General features: G+C 37.9%; 1 protein-coding gene across 2 annotated transcripts in view; it reads right to left on the bottom strand.

The window, feature by feature from the left end:
- Nucleotides 1–3677: 3677 nt before the first annotated feature.
- Nucleotides 3678–13974, bottom strand: part of LOC108690419 (transcription factor Sox-2-like) — a 110447-nt gene continuing 100150 nt past the window's right edge. The window contains exons 3-4 of one of the 2 annotated variants that reach the window (XM_018197705.1): nt 11751–11877; nt 3678–3761 (exon numbers count right to left, since the gene is read on the bottom strand). In XM_018197705.1, the coding sequence (XP_018053194.1) occupies nt 11826–11877 (52 nt within the window). In that variant the 3' untranslated portion in view covers nt 3678–3761; nt 11751–11825. The remainder of the gene's footprint in view (nt 3762–11750; nt 11878–13974) is intronic. The other variant, XM_018197706.1, reaches the window with a different exon arrangement.

A 13974-nucleotide genomic window follows, 5' to 3' on the forward strand; every position in this document is an offset into this window, starting at 1 on the left:
TCGATTCGCGCGTTTCGCTCGCAACCATCAAAATACCTCCAAAAAATATAACTTCCTCTTTTTCGATAATCGCCATATATCAGATCGAGGGTAGAAGGGACGGATGAAGGGCCCAACAAAGAAGAGACGAGAGGCGAGAGAGAGAGAGAGAGAGAGAGAGAGAGAGAGAGAGAGAGAAGGTAGAACTGTCGAATTGACGTACGATACGAGGTGTATTAATTAGCGGCGGGAGAAAATTGCGACTGAGCATAGCCTCCGGGATTGAAATCGTTATCGAGGGGGTTTACCTCACGATTTTGATTTAGCTCCAGCCTTCCACGTCAATTCTAATTGCGTTTGACAGTAATTTGGCAAGGGAGATAGGGCTGATTGACGGCTAAGCCGCGCGGCCACGTTCGGCCTCGCCCCGTGTTCCTCTTACGTTTTCTCCCTCTTTTTTTTTTATCTAACAATAACATTTCTCGTGCGTGCACGTATGCTATTGTATGGATTCTTGCGCGTACGCTATAGTAAGGACAATTTGAAACATACATATTTGATATACAACCGCAACCAATTAAAATAATGCCGATGTTAATTAAGCCGCGCCATGCTGATCACATCATGTGACGTACTCTAAATATATCATCACTCCGATCGTCATTATGAAAATGCGAATATGTTGAAAATCGATCGTAATCCGATTTCGGATACATCGCGGAAAAATGAATCTTGAGTGTATGCTAAATTGTTTAACCCTCGTTATCGATACGTAAATTTTACGTACAAATGAAGTAGTCATGAACTGTGCCAGTGGTTGAACTTTCAGTGGTTACTAGAAATAAAGGGATAAAGACAAATAAAAATTCTGTCACTTACTTTTAAGATTGAAAATTAAGCCAGTTCTTTTTCAAGACTGGCTCAATATTTACTCTTTAAAGTAAGATTCCACTGCAACAAATTCAGAAAATATTAATACTGTATCACTTCTAGGATTAATTAATTGCTATTTGCAAAGAAATAAAAAAAAATTACTATTAAAAAATTACTATTAAAAAATTAAATGAGACAAGAGTCTGTCCAATATATTAATCAAATATACGTGATTGCATCGAATAACGAAACTGATGAATTTATCATTCTTCTCTTTTGATGTTTTGTCGCATAAGAGAATTAAGAATACGTAAAGTGCGCGACAAATAATATCCTCGAAAAAAATATGGATGGTTATATGGATGGCAAGTGCGCTATTTTGAAGCAACAGTAATTGTGAGGTGCTGGCCGATCTCCGCGATGAGACAGTATTAGCACACGCGAATTAATTAAGCTATTACCCGGTGCTGATGCACGCCTGTTAATCATCAGTCACTAATTATGCTAAGCAGCCGAGGTGCAGTAGGGACGTATGGTATGCAGGTGAATGCAGTGTATTACAAGGCCGCAGCACGTGCTGCATCATCGATCCACGAGCGAGAATGCAAGTACGATGCGCTTTGCTGTAACGTCGTGCGACTTTGCATCGCTCTCTCAATCTCTTCGGTTGTAGATCATTACATGATAAATTTTCTCAATAAATAAAAGACTTGCTTGTTATTTTATGACATTCTTTAAATTATTCTTTTATTATTTTATTATTCATTATCAGTATTATTTCTTAATATATCGTGATAACATTTCTTCTATGATATCATTTGATCATATTTATGGTAATGGTAATTTATTAAACTAAATTATATTTTAATCTTATTTATTTAATGAGAAACACAAAATTTATGTAATATTTTCTCACGATGTAATTTTCTCATTTTTTTCATTTTTTATAAAATAAGTCAACCGAAATCTCATGGACGTTCAATGACCCGACTTTAAGTTGGATATCCTCGATACCGTCAAGGGTGGTGGCTAAAACAAAGGGCTGGTCTCGGGTTGGTCGATAGTCCACAGCCGCCAATCAGGCGAGACCTCGCCGGCAACCCTCGTCCTTGCGATCCTCCGCAACGGCAAGGGTGGGTTAGATTCCGGAGAGGGTTCGCCCGTCCATGTAGGAGACAGATTCTCCGAGATCGAGAATTCAAGAGAACACCCACGACTCACTAGTCGTCTCCACGGTGACGACTACTGGATGGAAAAGACGGGCCAATATCTTCCCTTCTTATATATACCGAGTATTCGCTTTTGTCGGGAAAATCGCGAGTGGCCCACTTGGTTCTATCGAACGATAAACCGAGAACACGGAAGATGTACGCCGGCTTCACCGTAAAATGAAATATATAACGCCAGTTTCATGTAAGTGCATTCTACACTGTTAAATTTATAATATCAAATTATATCCAATTTGTTGTTTTTTATCATTTTTATATGTCGTTAATACAACTAAAACATTAAAGTTAAACAATTTAACTAACAAAAATGTATTAACTCAATTTAATATACGTTAATACGTATGGACATTGATTATTTTGAAATTAATTACAGATATGGAGATTGATTTACATTGTGACATGAAAATTAGAAATAACAAAATGTTATTTAACTCAAAGGATTGGATTACCATTGTTCTTTTGATATCTATATATAATAGTGTAAAAAATATCTCTATAAAAAAAATACTATAAAAACTAAATTTCTAAAAAAATACATTTTTAAGTCTGTAATAAATAAATAACTATTTTTGTAACATCTGATGCAATGCAACAAAAAGTGATCGATGTGATAAATTCATTTTGATTGATATTTCAACAAGAATAACAATATGAAAATTATAATAAGACACAACATATAGATTACAAATATATAAAATTATCTTTATGAATGTTCTATAAATGAATATAAAAAGAAACAAAAGATACTAATGGAAAACTATAAATCTTCATTTAAAATCTGCTGATATCCATCATCATGTTACTTCACCGCAGAATATTCGTTCGGATCTTAAAATTACACGCGAATTTCCCCGGAGCAGCCATACTCTGATCTTTACGATGACGACGTTGGCAGAGAAGACGAGCCAAGATCCGCCCTTCCTTCGTCGACCCTCGTCGCTCGCATCAGAAAATTAAACGCGGTCGGCCATTCTTTATCCGAAAAATGGCGGATCCCTATCGAGGAATTGTAATCTCTTCGAAGAGGTATACCGATTCGTAAACGCGAATTTATTTTAGCGTCTGATGACGTCTTCCTCTAATTCTCTTTAATTCGATAATCTCGGTGAGAGATCTCGTAACACTGCCCGACATTGTAATTAGAGAAGTTAAGAGGCGAACATAGTTAACTTACCTCGGAACATAATCCTTCGCATTTCTTACTCATAGCTTCAATCATAATGTTTCATTATACTTCTATGTAAGTCCCTATTCTGTAATTCTTAATGACAGTGCAGCCGATGTCGTGTACATTGTTACATTGTTTTATATATGATAAAAAAACTGCGCAATATATAAGTACAACGATACCGACACTGTTAAGAATTACAGAAGAGAGTCTATTAAGTCTCAATCTTCATTTAGCATGTATTTTAAGTTACGATATCGTCGTTAAATTACGATATCGTAATCATGGAATATAGTTCAATTTGCAGCAGTTACGTACTTATTGTAACAAAATCATCGATGGCCATTTGTCTCAACGTATCTGGTTTATTCAACACTTATTTTTATTATACATCCTTACGCGTAAGGTCTACATAAAAACTTATTAAAACGAGCTTAATTATATGTTCATAACTGGTTCTGGGCTGGGGTAGCTCCGCGCGACAGCGTCTCGATGCACACAATGGCCCGGCTCTAGAAAAACAAACAGGTCGTTCTATAAAAATCTGTTTTTATTGCAGTCTCCTAAGATTATTACTTTATAATAATGACAAATATAAATTAGGATTATCAATTTAATATACAATTCAAATAAGTAATTTAGTCTAGAAAGTAAAATGTTATAGTTACTTCCAAATGATTAAAAAGATAAATAGAGTTAACATTAAACTACATTCAAAGAAAAATACAATGGTAGCAGCTATTAAAGTGACAAGTTTCATACGTAGAATTAATGTACATAGTTAGATAGATTAATTTACATAATTGAATAAACTATTTTATAATTATTATATTTTTAATCCCATATATGTACATTTGTCGTCATTATAGCAAACAGTATTATTAGGCATACATTTTGATGCAGCTTAAGAATAGATTTCAAAGATATTTCAGACCATATATCAACACGTGAATGTTAATTAAACAATCAAAGCGATCTCATGGATAGAAAAAAATAATTTAAATTCAAAAGCACTTCTTTTGATCATAGTATGACACCTTTCAATTTCAACAATTGTCGTAAAATAACATCAGTTGTTGCAGTCACAAGACACTGATGTATTTATCACCGATAAAATTCAATGGCACACTTGTTACGCCGATGAGAGTTGTTTAAAGTTGGGGAAAAAAGGATAACGAGCCGCTTTTGTAAATGACGAACAAAAACCGAATGTGTAAATGGCCGTCGACGAGTTGCCGCGTTGATGAAGAGGATGGCATCGTCGACGAAGTGGTAATATAAACTTACTGATTGCAATTGCGGTCTTTTGGGAATTTATATATATGTATAAAAAAAAACACACAACAACAACGAGCCACTGTTTTTGCAGATCGATGATCGTTTGTCACGGGACGTCGAGGCGAAGCGTTCGCGAGCTTTTTTATTAACTCCCGCATGTCCCACGAGCTTTCATCTTCTCTATCCATATTTCGCGTTCATGTGCATGCTCCACGTGTACATCACGCTGTTAATAATCATGAATAATTATCTCGATATCCGATCTGTTCTTCTTTGTAAGAAATGCCTTACGCTTTTTGTAAAAAGCGCGCACAATTGATCACAAGCTACGAAAGACTTATAATAAATCTCAGAATCAATTTAACATTTTGATCCAAATATAATTAATCCTTAGTATGATGGATCCTTGCGCATTTCTTTAGAAATACTAGGAGCATCTAGCTAAATAATGATCTCTGTACTTTTCTTTCTTTTTAATACACAATCTTACAAATTTTTTCTAAAAATGTTAAAAATATGTGTAAGAATCATTTAATAATTTTTGTACACTTTTTTGTAAAAATAATGAAAATTAAACGCAAACACGAACAACACATTGTGTATACTAGAGTTAATATTATGGAATAGTAATTCGTATAATTCTATTAACATAATATTCTTATTTTTAATGTATTTAATTAACAAATTAAATATTTTTAAATTTTTTTTCTCATTCTAATGTCAATTGTCTCCATAAAATAAGTCTTTTACTAATTTTTGTTTATGGCGGAAAATATTTCAATATATTCAAGTTCCAAGTTCTTTAAAATAAGGAATCATAGACGTTTCAAAATAGACACGATTGCGAGAGACGATTCGAGAGAAGTACTCGAGGCGGATAAATTTTTATCGGTACTCGTTCCGACGTGCCGAGCTTATTAAGCCGTCCGTCCGTTCGTTCGTTCATCCTCACAATGGTCGTCGAGCGGATGGAAAGCCATGAGCGAAGGTATGGAAGATTCGCAATTCGTACCCAATCCTCTCTTTCAGTGTAATTATTTTTACGCGAGTCGAGAGCTCCTGCCGATGACAGCCACGGACTGCTGGAGCAGGCGGAGGTGGAGACGAGACGAGACGAGACGCGACGCGACGCGATGCGACGCGACGGCGACATCGCGTGTGTCGGTCCGGCGGTGAGGCGACATTGGTTTCATCGAGGAGAGACGCGAGACGGCAGGTGGAACCTGGACTGGTCCGGATCGTCCCTGCACACCCGCTCGCGCGAGTTACAGCTCTCGCGGACAGAGGACAGAAGCGGAAAACGCGACGAATGGGAAAAGGTAGGCGAACTGGCGCGTGACGGGCGGGGGTGGAACAAAGATCGGTGTCATTGGCAGCATCTCGGCGAGCTGGAAACCGACAAGCGGAAACTGACACGTGACTGGAACACCTGGCGAGTTGATAGAAATTGTATACCGTCGGTACGCGAGCGCTGACTTGGAACTTCAGTTCTTTTCGAAAAGCGAAAACCGAGTGTGGAAATCCAAAAATCTACCTCGTTTAATGATGCTGGGAATGTTTGTAGTTTCTTTCTTTCTTCATGAAGAATGAAAACCGCAGACTCTTGTTTTTACGGGAAAAAATGATTACGTTGGAAATAGTGTTATATTTTTTAATTTTTTCATAAATCTTTTATGATTCTTAAATGCAACTCACAAAATCGCTGAAAATCACAAGTTGCTGAAAGTAAACTTTACGTGATGAATGAAACGTGAACTTTGCGTGAAAGTTTATTTTATATATGCACAACAAGAGTAGGAAGTTCCATGTTTTAGGAAAAGTATAAGTTGATACGAGAGTAATGGCTTTCTTGAAGAAAGTAAGTAAGATGGGAAGCAAGTCAATCGGCGAAAATGATCTGTTTCATTCTCCGCTGAATTCACATTTACTACTCAATTATATTTTTTATTAAAAAAAAAAGAGAAATTAGTCTAAACAAAATTATTATATTTGGGTTTCAAAGAAGAAAAAGAAGTATATGAGATTAGATAGAAAATAAGTTTACAAAGACACTAATGCCTCATAGTCCAATTCTTCTCGCAAAGAAAATTGATCATGACATCATCATTTCGTTCCAGCAACGTTGGCAAAACGGTTCCAAACTCTCGCCTGATGTAATAAGCAAATATCCCGAATAATAACGAGGTACGTCGCGAGCAATCTTATGACAGTATAATCTTCCACATTACGTACAGCTTAATCCGATCCTGGACGAAGAGAACCAGCGTGGATGATTCAGGGGGAGGCGAAGGAGGTGACGGGGAGGTAGCAGAGGATGACTCTGCGAGAACGGACGCGCGGCCAGCCAGAGCGCTCTGGCCGTTCTCTGGTTCAATTTCTGGCGTCAATTAAAAAGTGATGCGGACCGAGGAAAATCAGGAATTAACGAAGCAGACTCCAGCCGTTCCCGCCACGTTTCGCCGACGCCTGTTCCCATTCTCGCGGCGAATCGTCCTTAATCGGCTGTCATTGAGGAATCTTAGTAAGATCCAATCGGGAGATCCGATTTTAACGAAACGTCCACGAAGATAGAAGGGAATGAGTCCTTGTACGTAAAAGAAGGAATAGCGAACCGAAAGAGAGAAGCATCGCCCATCACTCCTCTTTCGAAATGATGGAAAAAAACGACCGCGCGGTGGAAACAAATTCTTTCAAATACTTTATTTTAGGCCAGTTTCGAGATTAGCATTTGCTTACCACTACAAGAGAACGGCACAGGAAGACAAGAACATAAAACACGTCGAATCACATCATGATGACGAATGTTGGAAAACAGATTTCCCATGTTAACCATACATGGACCATGTGTCTTTTTTAATTTTTTTAAAATCCATGGCCGATGTCATTTCTAACGAAACTGACCCTTGATCTTTCCTTCTGTAACGACCTTCTTCCTTCTGCGTTGCAGCGAAACGACTAACCGCGATTCAGATTCGAGAAAGGAGGCTTCGCCTCGTCTCGAACTAGCACCCAGATGAAGTTCGTTACACAGCATGACTCGGCAAAGACGATTTCTTGGACGATCTACCTCGCCTTCGATACTCTTTTGCGCGCGCGCGAGCGACGAGCCTTCTTCCACCATTTGAAGGAAGCTGTCGCGAACTACCCATCATTAGTGCCATAATTACCGAATTCGCAGTCGCGCGATCATATTTAATTACTCGTAATATTATTTATCGATCGAGAATCCACATCACAATACTCATGACTTTCACGCGTGACAAAAAATTGATCCGATTAAAAGTCTAATCTTTGACTGTAATTGAAGTTACTCTTTGCTACAAGAGTCGATCGAAATTTAAATTATCATTAATCACACGGAAAGAAGGAAGTATTTAATTCAGCTAAATACAGAAATCTGAAAATAATTCATTGGACTATTAAAATAATTATGTTTAATTATATTAGGCCGCTTAAATTAGTTAGAACAATTTGTTAAAATTTTTTACGGCATTCTTCATCATATTTTCCTTACATAATTCTTCTGACAATTCGCCAAAATTATTTTCATTTCTGTATGTAGCTAAATTTTTAGATATTTCAACCAAATCTTTCCATACAATAATGCAATGAATAAGTCTATTTTCAAATGCAGTCTAGTACAGGAATAAAAAACAGGCTAAACATGTAATATCAATCTTTAAATTATGGCGATTAATTTTTGCAATTTTATTTATTTACGCGGAAATAAACTTTCTCCAAATCGTTTTAACATTTCTCAATCTTAATCCTCAAAACACAGAGTAATGCTCGATGCAACTGGAGGGTTAGCCGTAGTCACGAATTCTGTTGCGCCTGCTGCAGAATTTGCCATTATCCACCCGCCGTTTCGCCAATGTTGACTACGAAACTCCGTAACAGCGTGTTGCAATCGTGAAAGGCGCAGAGCTTTGCGATGACTGTTGCAATTTACCCTCTCGACTAGCCCCGCCTACGCCGGCAACAACGTTCTCGTGAATTAACGGCTAGCCGTACAATGTGAAAGTAAATCGTCGAGAACATATCAACTGGCTGATTAAGAATATGTCCAGCCTACCCAGCACCTTGCGATATTGGGATAAAAAACGGCGACATGTTCCATATATGGATGCGAGGAAATCAGGCGAATAAGGATCAGAAAAGGGCAAAGTAAGAGAGCAAGGGCCTTTCGCGTGGAAGGAACGGCGACGTCGCGCGGCTAATTACCTGAAATAACCCATTAGTCCTGTATCCACCGGGAATTACAAGGCAACTGCTGAGACAGAGAGGGCGCGTCGTCTTTGACGTGTTAATCTCGCCCGAAGGACCGCGTGTACCTTCCACGGCTGCCTCCTTCTTACCCTTACTCTCTCTCTCTCTCTCTCTCTCTCTCTCTCTCTCTCTCTCTCTCTCTTTTTTCCATGAATCAGCACTATTGCGCACCTGAGAAAAATCACCGGCACGGAACGAGACGCGATGCAGATTCACCGAATCGATTACCGGCGTAATGTTATAAATCGTGTCATTTAGGCAGTCTCGAAACAATTCGTAATGCGAAAATTCGTAGCGTGCGATAAACGTTCACAATATTTATTAAAAGCTTGATAAATCGCTACGGTTGAAATCATTCTGCTATACGAATCGTCAAATGAGTACACAATGAGTCCTAAATTTTTAACTTCAATATAAGATTTTCTTACAACTGTACAAAACAATTAACAAAAGTTAACGCTTAATATATATTTTAACTTTTTTTCCTCCTTTTCTTTTCTTTTTTATGTTAAACTACTTCCATTATTATTTCACTCAACGATTTTATTTCAGGAACTTATATCAAGGTTATTTTGAGCAGAGATAATTTTCGTCGTGTTTTTCAACAGAAAAGAAATCCTGCGGAAGAACCGATCGACAGTGCCTTCGGATAACTGCTTGGTAGAGCTTCGAAGGTTGGGGGCCGCGAAGTGAGAGGAGCAATCACGAACGATTTCATAGCTGTCACCCTCGATGGAGGACTTCGGGTTCCATTTCGAGGTTCCCGGGCCGGGGAGATCCGTGGAATGACGGGGCGCATTCCCCTCTTCGCCTGGGAGGAAGCTTTCCCTCTTGAAAAAATTCGGGATACCCGTCGGAGCGGCACGTATCTCGCGCGAACTCATCGACCGGAGGCCGTCCACCTGACGTTTCAATTTTTAATCGCTCGCACGATACATTGCGCTTCAATATGCACGCAAGAACGGTTAGCGATTTGGGATTGGAAAGCAAATCAAATTTGGATTGAAAATTGAAATATTTTATATGAGCAAATCATTTCGAAATGTATCTTTCTGAAATGTCGCAATGAATTAAGTTATTATTTTTGCAAAGTTAATATAAACATTTCGTTAAATTTACTTTTCCATTCAAGCCGAGTGACAAAATATAGTCTTGAATATAAGGTACCATGAATATAAAGTACCTTCAATTTATTTCATATTCTTGAAAAAAGCGATAATAAAATTCAAAAGAAAATAACAAAATATCAAAATTACTATAAAAATAAATATCATTTTTCAATAAAACTATTTTTAAATTTCGTTAGATATAAAAAACAATTTTTAGAGATATATTTTTGGCCAAGATTGTAGAAGCAACTAAAAATATGAAATGGCTTTTCTTCGCGTTGGTACATTGTTGACTATCAATTAACGTACGACGTTATAGGTGTTGTCTGTCACGGGAGATCTTAGAGTATCTTGGAGGATCAGCTCGAAATCGGTTAGTTCCACGTACTTTCCCAACTACTGCGCTCCGCCTATCCAATTTGCTTCGTGGACGTTGCTCAAAGAACGACTCATTCTCGCCGTGCGTATGAGCGATGTTGAAATGAGAGCGTTGGAGGTATTCTCGAGAGAGGCGTAGAAGCTCGAGTTTACTCGTTTTAGCGCGACGAAAGGCCCGTTCTTGCGAGCGGCGGGACTGATGGCGCGAAGAATTTTTTCGCCGTACGATTTTTTTTCTCCTCATTGACTTATTTTTGTAATTAAAGCGACTGCGATGGCGGAACGATCGGTGACAAGGTGCGGCCGACCGGCTTGCCGATCGCGCGAGGGTCAAACTGTTCGATTTTGGCGATCCGGAGAGCGAATCGATCGATCGATCGGTAGACTATCGAAGCCGCCAATCGCCTAGTTTGTCTGAGCGGAACAAACTCACCGTGCAGATCGGCCTGTCAAGTGAAACTGGGGCAAAACATTCGCGTCCCGATTTAATCCGCCAGCCGCGAGGAATCGAGTCGGGATCGGTCACGGCGTGAGAGCTTTCTCGGCTCGTTGCAAAGATCGATAGGATGGATCGATTAAGCGGCCGATAAAGATCACGTTTGTCGTAGAGATCGCGAGTCGATGCAACGCGCGCGCAAAGTACGCGCAAAAAATGATCCTTGGTGTTTTGCGATATTTCATGGACGAACCACCACCGATCGAGTTCCAGAGTCGATTTGTCGTTCGCGTGGATACTCACGTGAAAAGCGACTTTCTATGTTAACGGATGAACGAAAAAAAAAATCAACACTGTCACGCCCTAAATCGTCGCTTAAACGGTTGAACGTTATACTGAGATTATTAAAATTCGAGCAAGTTGCGGTTTGACGGGCTCGTTAGCAAAATGTTATAAGTGAAAAATTAAAAGAAAACGTTCTTTCAATCTATCTGATCTCGAGTTCATCAAGAATGCAACATTTATGTAAATTCGTGTATTTCAGAACTGAGGTTTTATAACAAGTAATTTAAATAAAATCAAATTAATATCCTTTTGTCTCCTTCTAAAGTATGATTCGGTCTATGACACACGAAAGAACAATTTTGCTAAAGTATCTAAAAATTTAGCTAGATAGACAGACCAGAAAATGAATTTTGTTGGACAATCAAAATAATTATATTATGTAGGACATCAAATTGATTTATTTTCAGATCTGTATTTAGTTAAATTTTTGGATACTTTATTAAAACATTCTTGCCATGTAAGCACAGAAAGAAAATCGAGAAAATTACAGATACATAGACGTTATTAATACAAATCGAATCCAAATTTCTCGTAGAACGCGTTCCCAATCTCGCGTGAACCTCGCGAGGAACACCTGGTAGGGATCGCGCACTAGCAGAATCAATCTCGAGTGTCTAGTAAGTTTCACGCCTTGCTCGATTCTCTTTCGCTTGATCTAATCTTCTCAAGATTGAAGGAAGACTCACCGTAGCGCGCGAAACAATCAAGGAGCCTGATCCTTCGGTGGTGGAATGGTTCGACATTGTCGCGGCGAGAGTCGTTCACGTCGGCCAGGATTCCTGCACGCGTACGTTGCCCGTCGCGTTCCAATCCCTGCAACACACAAGACGTGCGTCTGAGAGCGAGCGGTCGGGTCCTTTTTCGGTCGTGGCTAAGGTAAAAGACCGTTTCCGTTCTGGCGAATTAGCTGCCGTTCCATCGCGGGAAACATGTCAAATTGATACCAACGAGCTATACTTAACTGCTATGTCCAAAAGAAGTCGCGTATCCGATAGAATCTGACAAAAGAGGAACAAGCTTAGTAAAAAAAGAAAATTCTTAAGCAATAAAGATACGCTAAATATAATAATAGAAAAAGAAAAAGTTTTAGAAAATTGATTTCTCAAATATCACGCTGAGACTTTTTAATAATGCAGTAGATAGATAATATATAGGGTGTACCACCTAACTCGAATATCTAAAATATCTCGCTTTTTATGATACGAAAAAATGTTTCAAATGACAATGAGACGAGGTTTTCGATGGAGATCTATTTTGGTCATGTTGTATTTCTTCTGCAGCAAAAAGAAGACAAAAATAGAGTTTAAAAATGGAAGTAATTTTTATATCTTTTTGACGCTTCCACCTAGAAAGATAATAGACCTAAGAAAGATAATATGACCAAAATATATCCCCATCGAAACCGTCTCACTGTCATCTTAAACATTTTTTTCTATTATAAAAATCAAGCGAGATATTTCGAGTTAGGTGGGACACCCTGTATATGTATCAAAAGAATTCGTGAAGCAGATCGCGGTATGGAATGTATGTGACAACATGAGTCACACGAGAACGGCTGATTGATACATTCTGCAGATGATGGATCACCGGTGACCCACGCTGGACTTTTCGTTTATATCCGTTTGATATTTCAGCTATAAAAAGAAATGTAGTTATAAAATAATTTTTATATCATATATAAATACAATTATGATGTCATATATTTATTATCTTAGACCTTGTCCTTTATAATAATAATTTTTGTTTAAAATGTGAAAAAGATCATAAGAAAAAAATTCAATTTTATAAAGAAAGAAAAAATAATTTTTATATCATTATAATTTTTTAACCATTATGAAATACATATTATTTAACAAATATAATAAACAAAAACATCATAGATCACCGATACGTAGTGATTAAATCATTTAAAATTGCACTGGTACGGAACATGCTGGGATAAGACTACATTAAACTACAAATGGGATATACTATAAGCATCTTCAACGTCTTTTCAAGCAGTCTTGTGTCGCATTTTTTTTACATATGACGCATCTTCTTATTGCAAAAGTCGCTTAATAAATTAATAAATTAATACCACGATCTTTAACAATAACTTTTTATTTAATTATGTTATATAGATGAATAGATAGCATTTTAACAATCATTATAAAATAATTATAGGTTGCTAAGTGATCATTCCGTAGCACTGTAAACACAAAAAATATATGAATTTATCATGTTTTTGTTCCGTTTCGATAACTGTCGATGAATAATTCATCTTCTCTCTTCTATCAAGAAGATTTTCTTTCGCTAAGTTTAATAATATAAATTACGTCGTTATTATCAATCGATATAAGCCTCGGGCGCATTAAGGCGAATCGCAACGTCTTAAGCGGGTACATCGCGTGTTCGTGTCGGGGATGTGTCTACACTCGCGTTGCGTGTGCGCGGGACTAATTCGCGAGTTAATTTTATGCAGCGCGACATGCGAGAAGTCGGAGCGAAGTAACGCGACGCGACGCGACGACGGCATGGCTTATCGTCGTCGTAACCGCCTGCGACGTACAATTGCCACGTTTCCTCCTCGAAAGCGTCTCACGCGCGCATTTCTATCATTCCGAGGTGTGAAAATGACGGATAGCCGTAACAAGGCGGGGCGAGACAGAGGTAATGCATTGTACGCCTCGACGAACGTGTTTTACGCATCTATTAAGTCGTGCTATTAATGAGGTAATTAAATAATTACGAGGAATACGGTTAAACTGAGAAAATTTATGGTTGAAAATGGATAAACCAGAAATCTAATCAATCAGAATTCTGATTTTCAATTAGAATTCTAAACTCTTTTTTTTCATCATATGACTCGTTTTTCTTTGATCGTAGCACATCTTTCAGTTATCTATTATTAAATAATAATATTTATATAAT

This window comes from Atta colombica, unplaced genomic scaffold, assembly GCF_001594045.1.
Source record: "Atta colombica isolate Treedump-2 unplaced genomic scaffold, Acol1.0 scaffold32, whole genome shotgun sequence".
Taxonomy (NCBI): domain Eukaryota; kingdom Metazoa; phylum Arthropoda; class Insecta; order Hymenoptera; family Formicidae; genus Atta; species Atta colombica.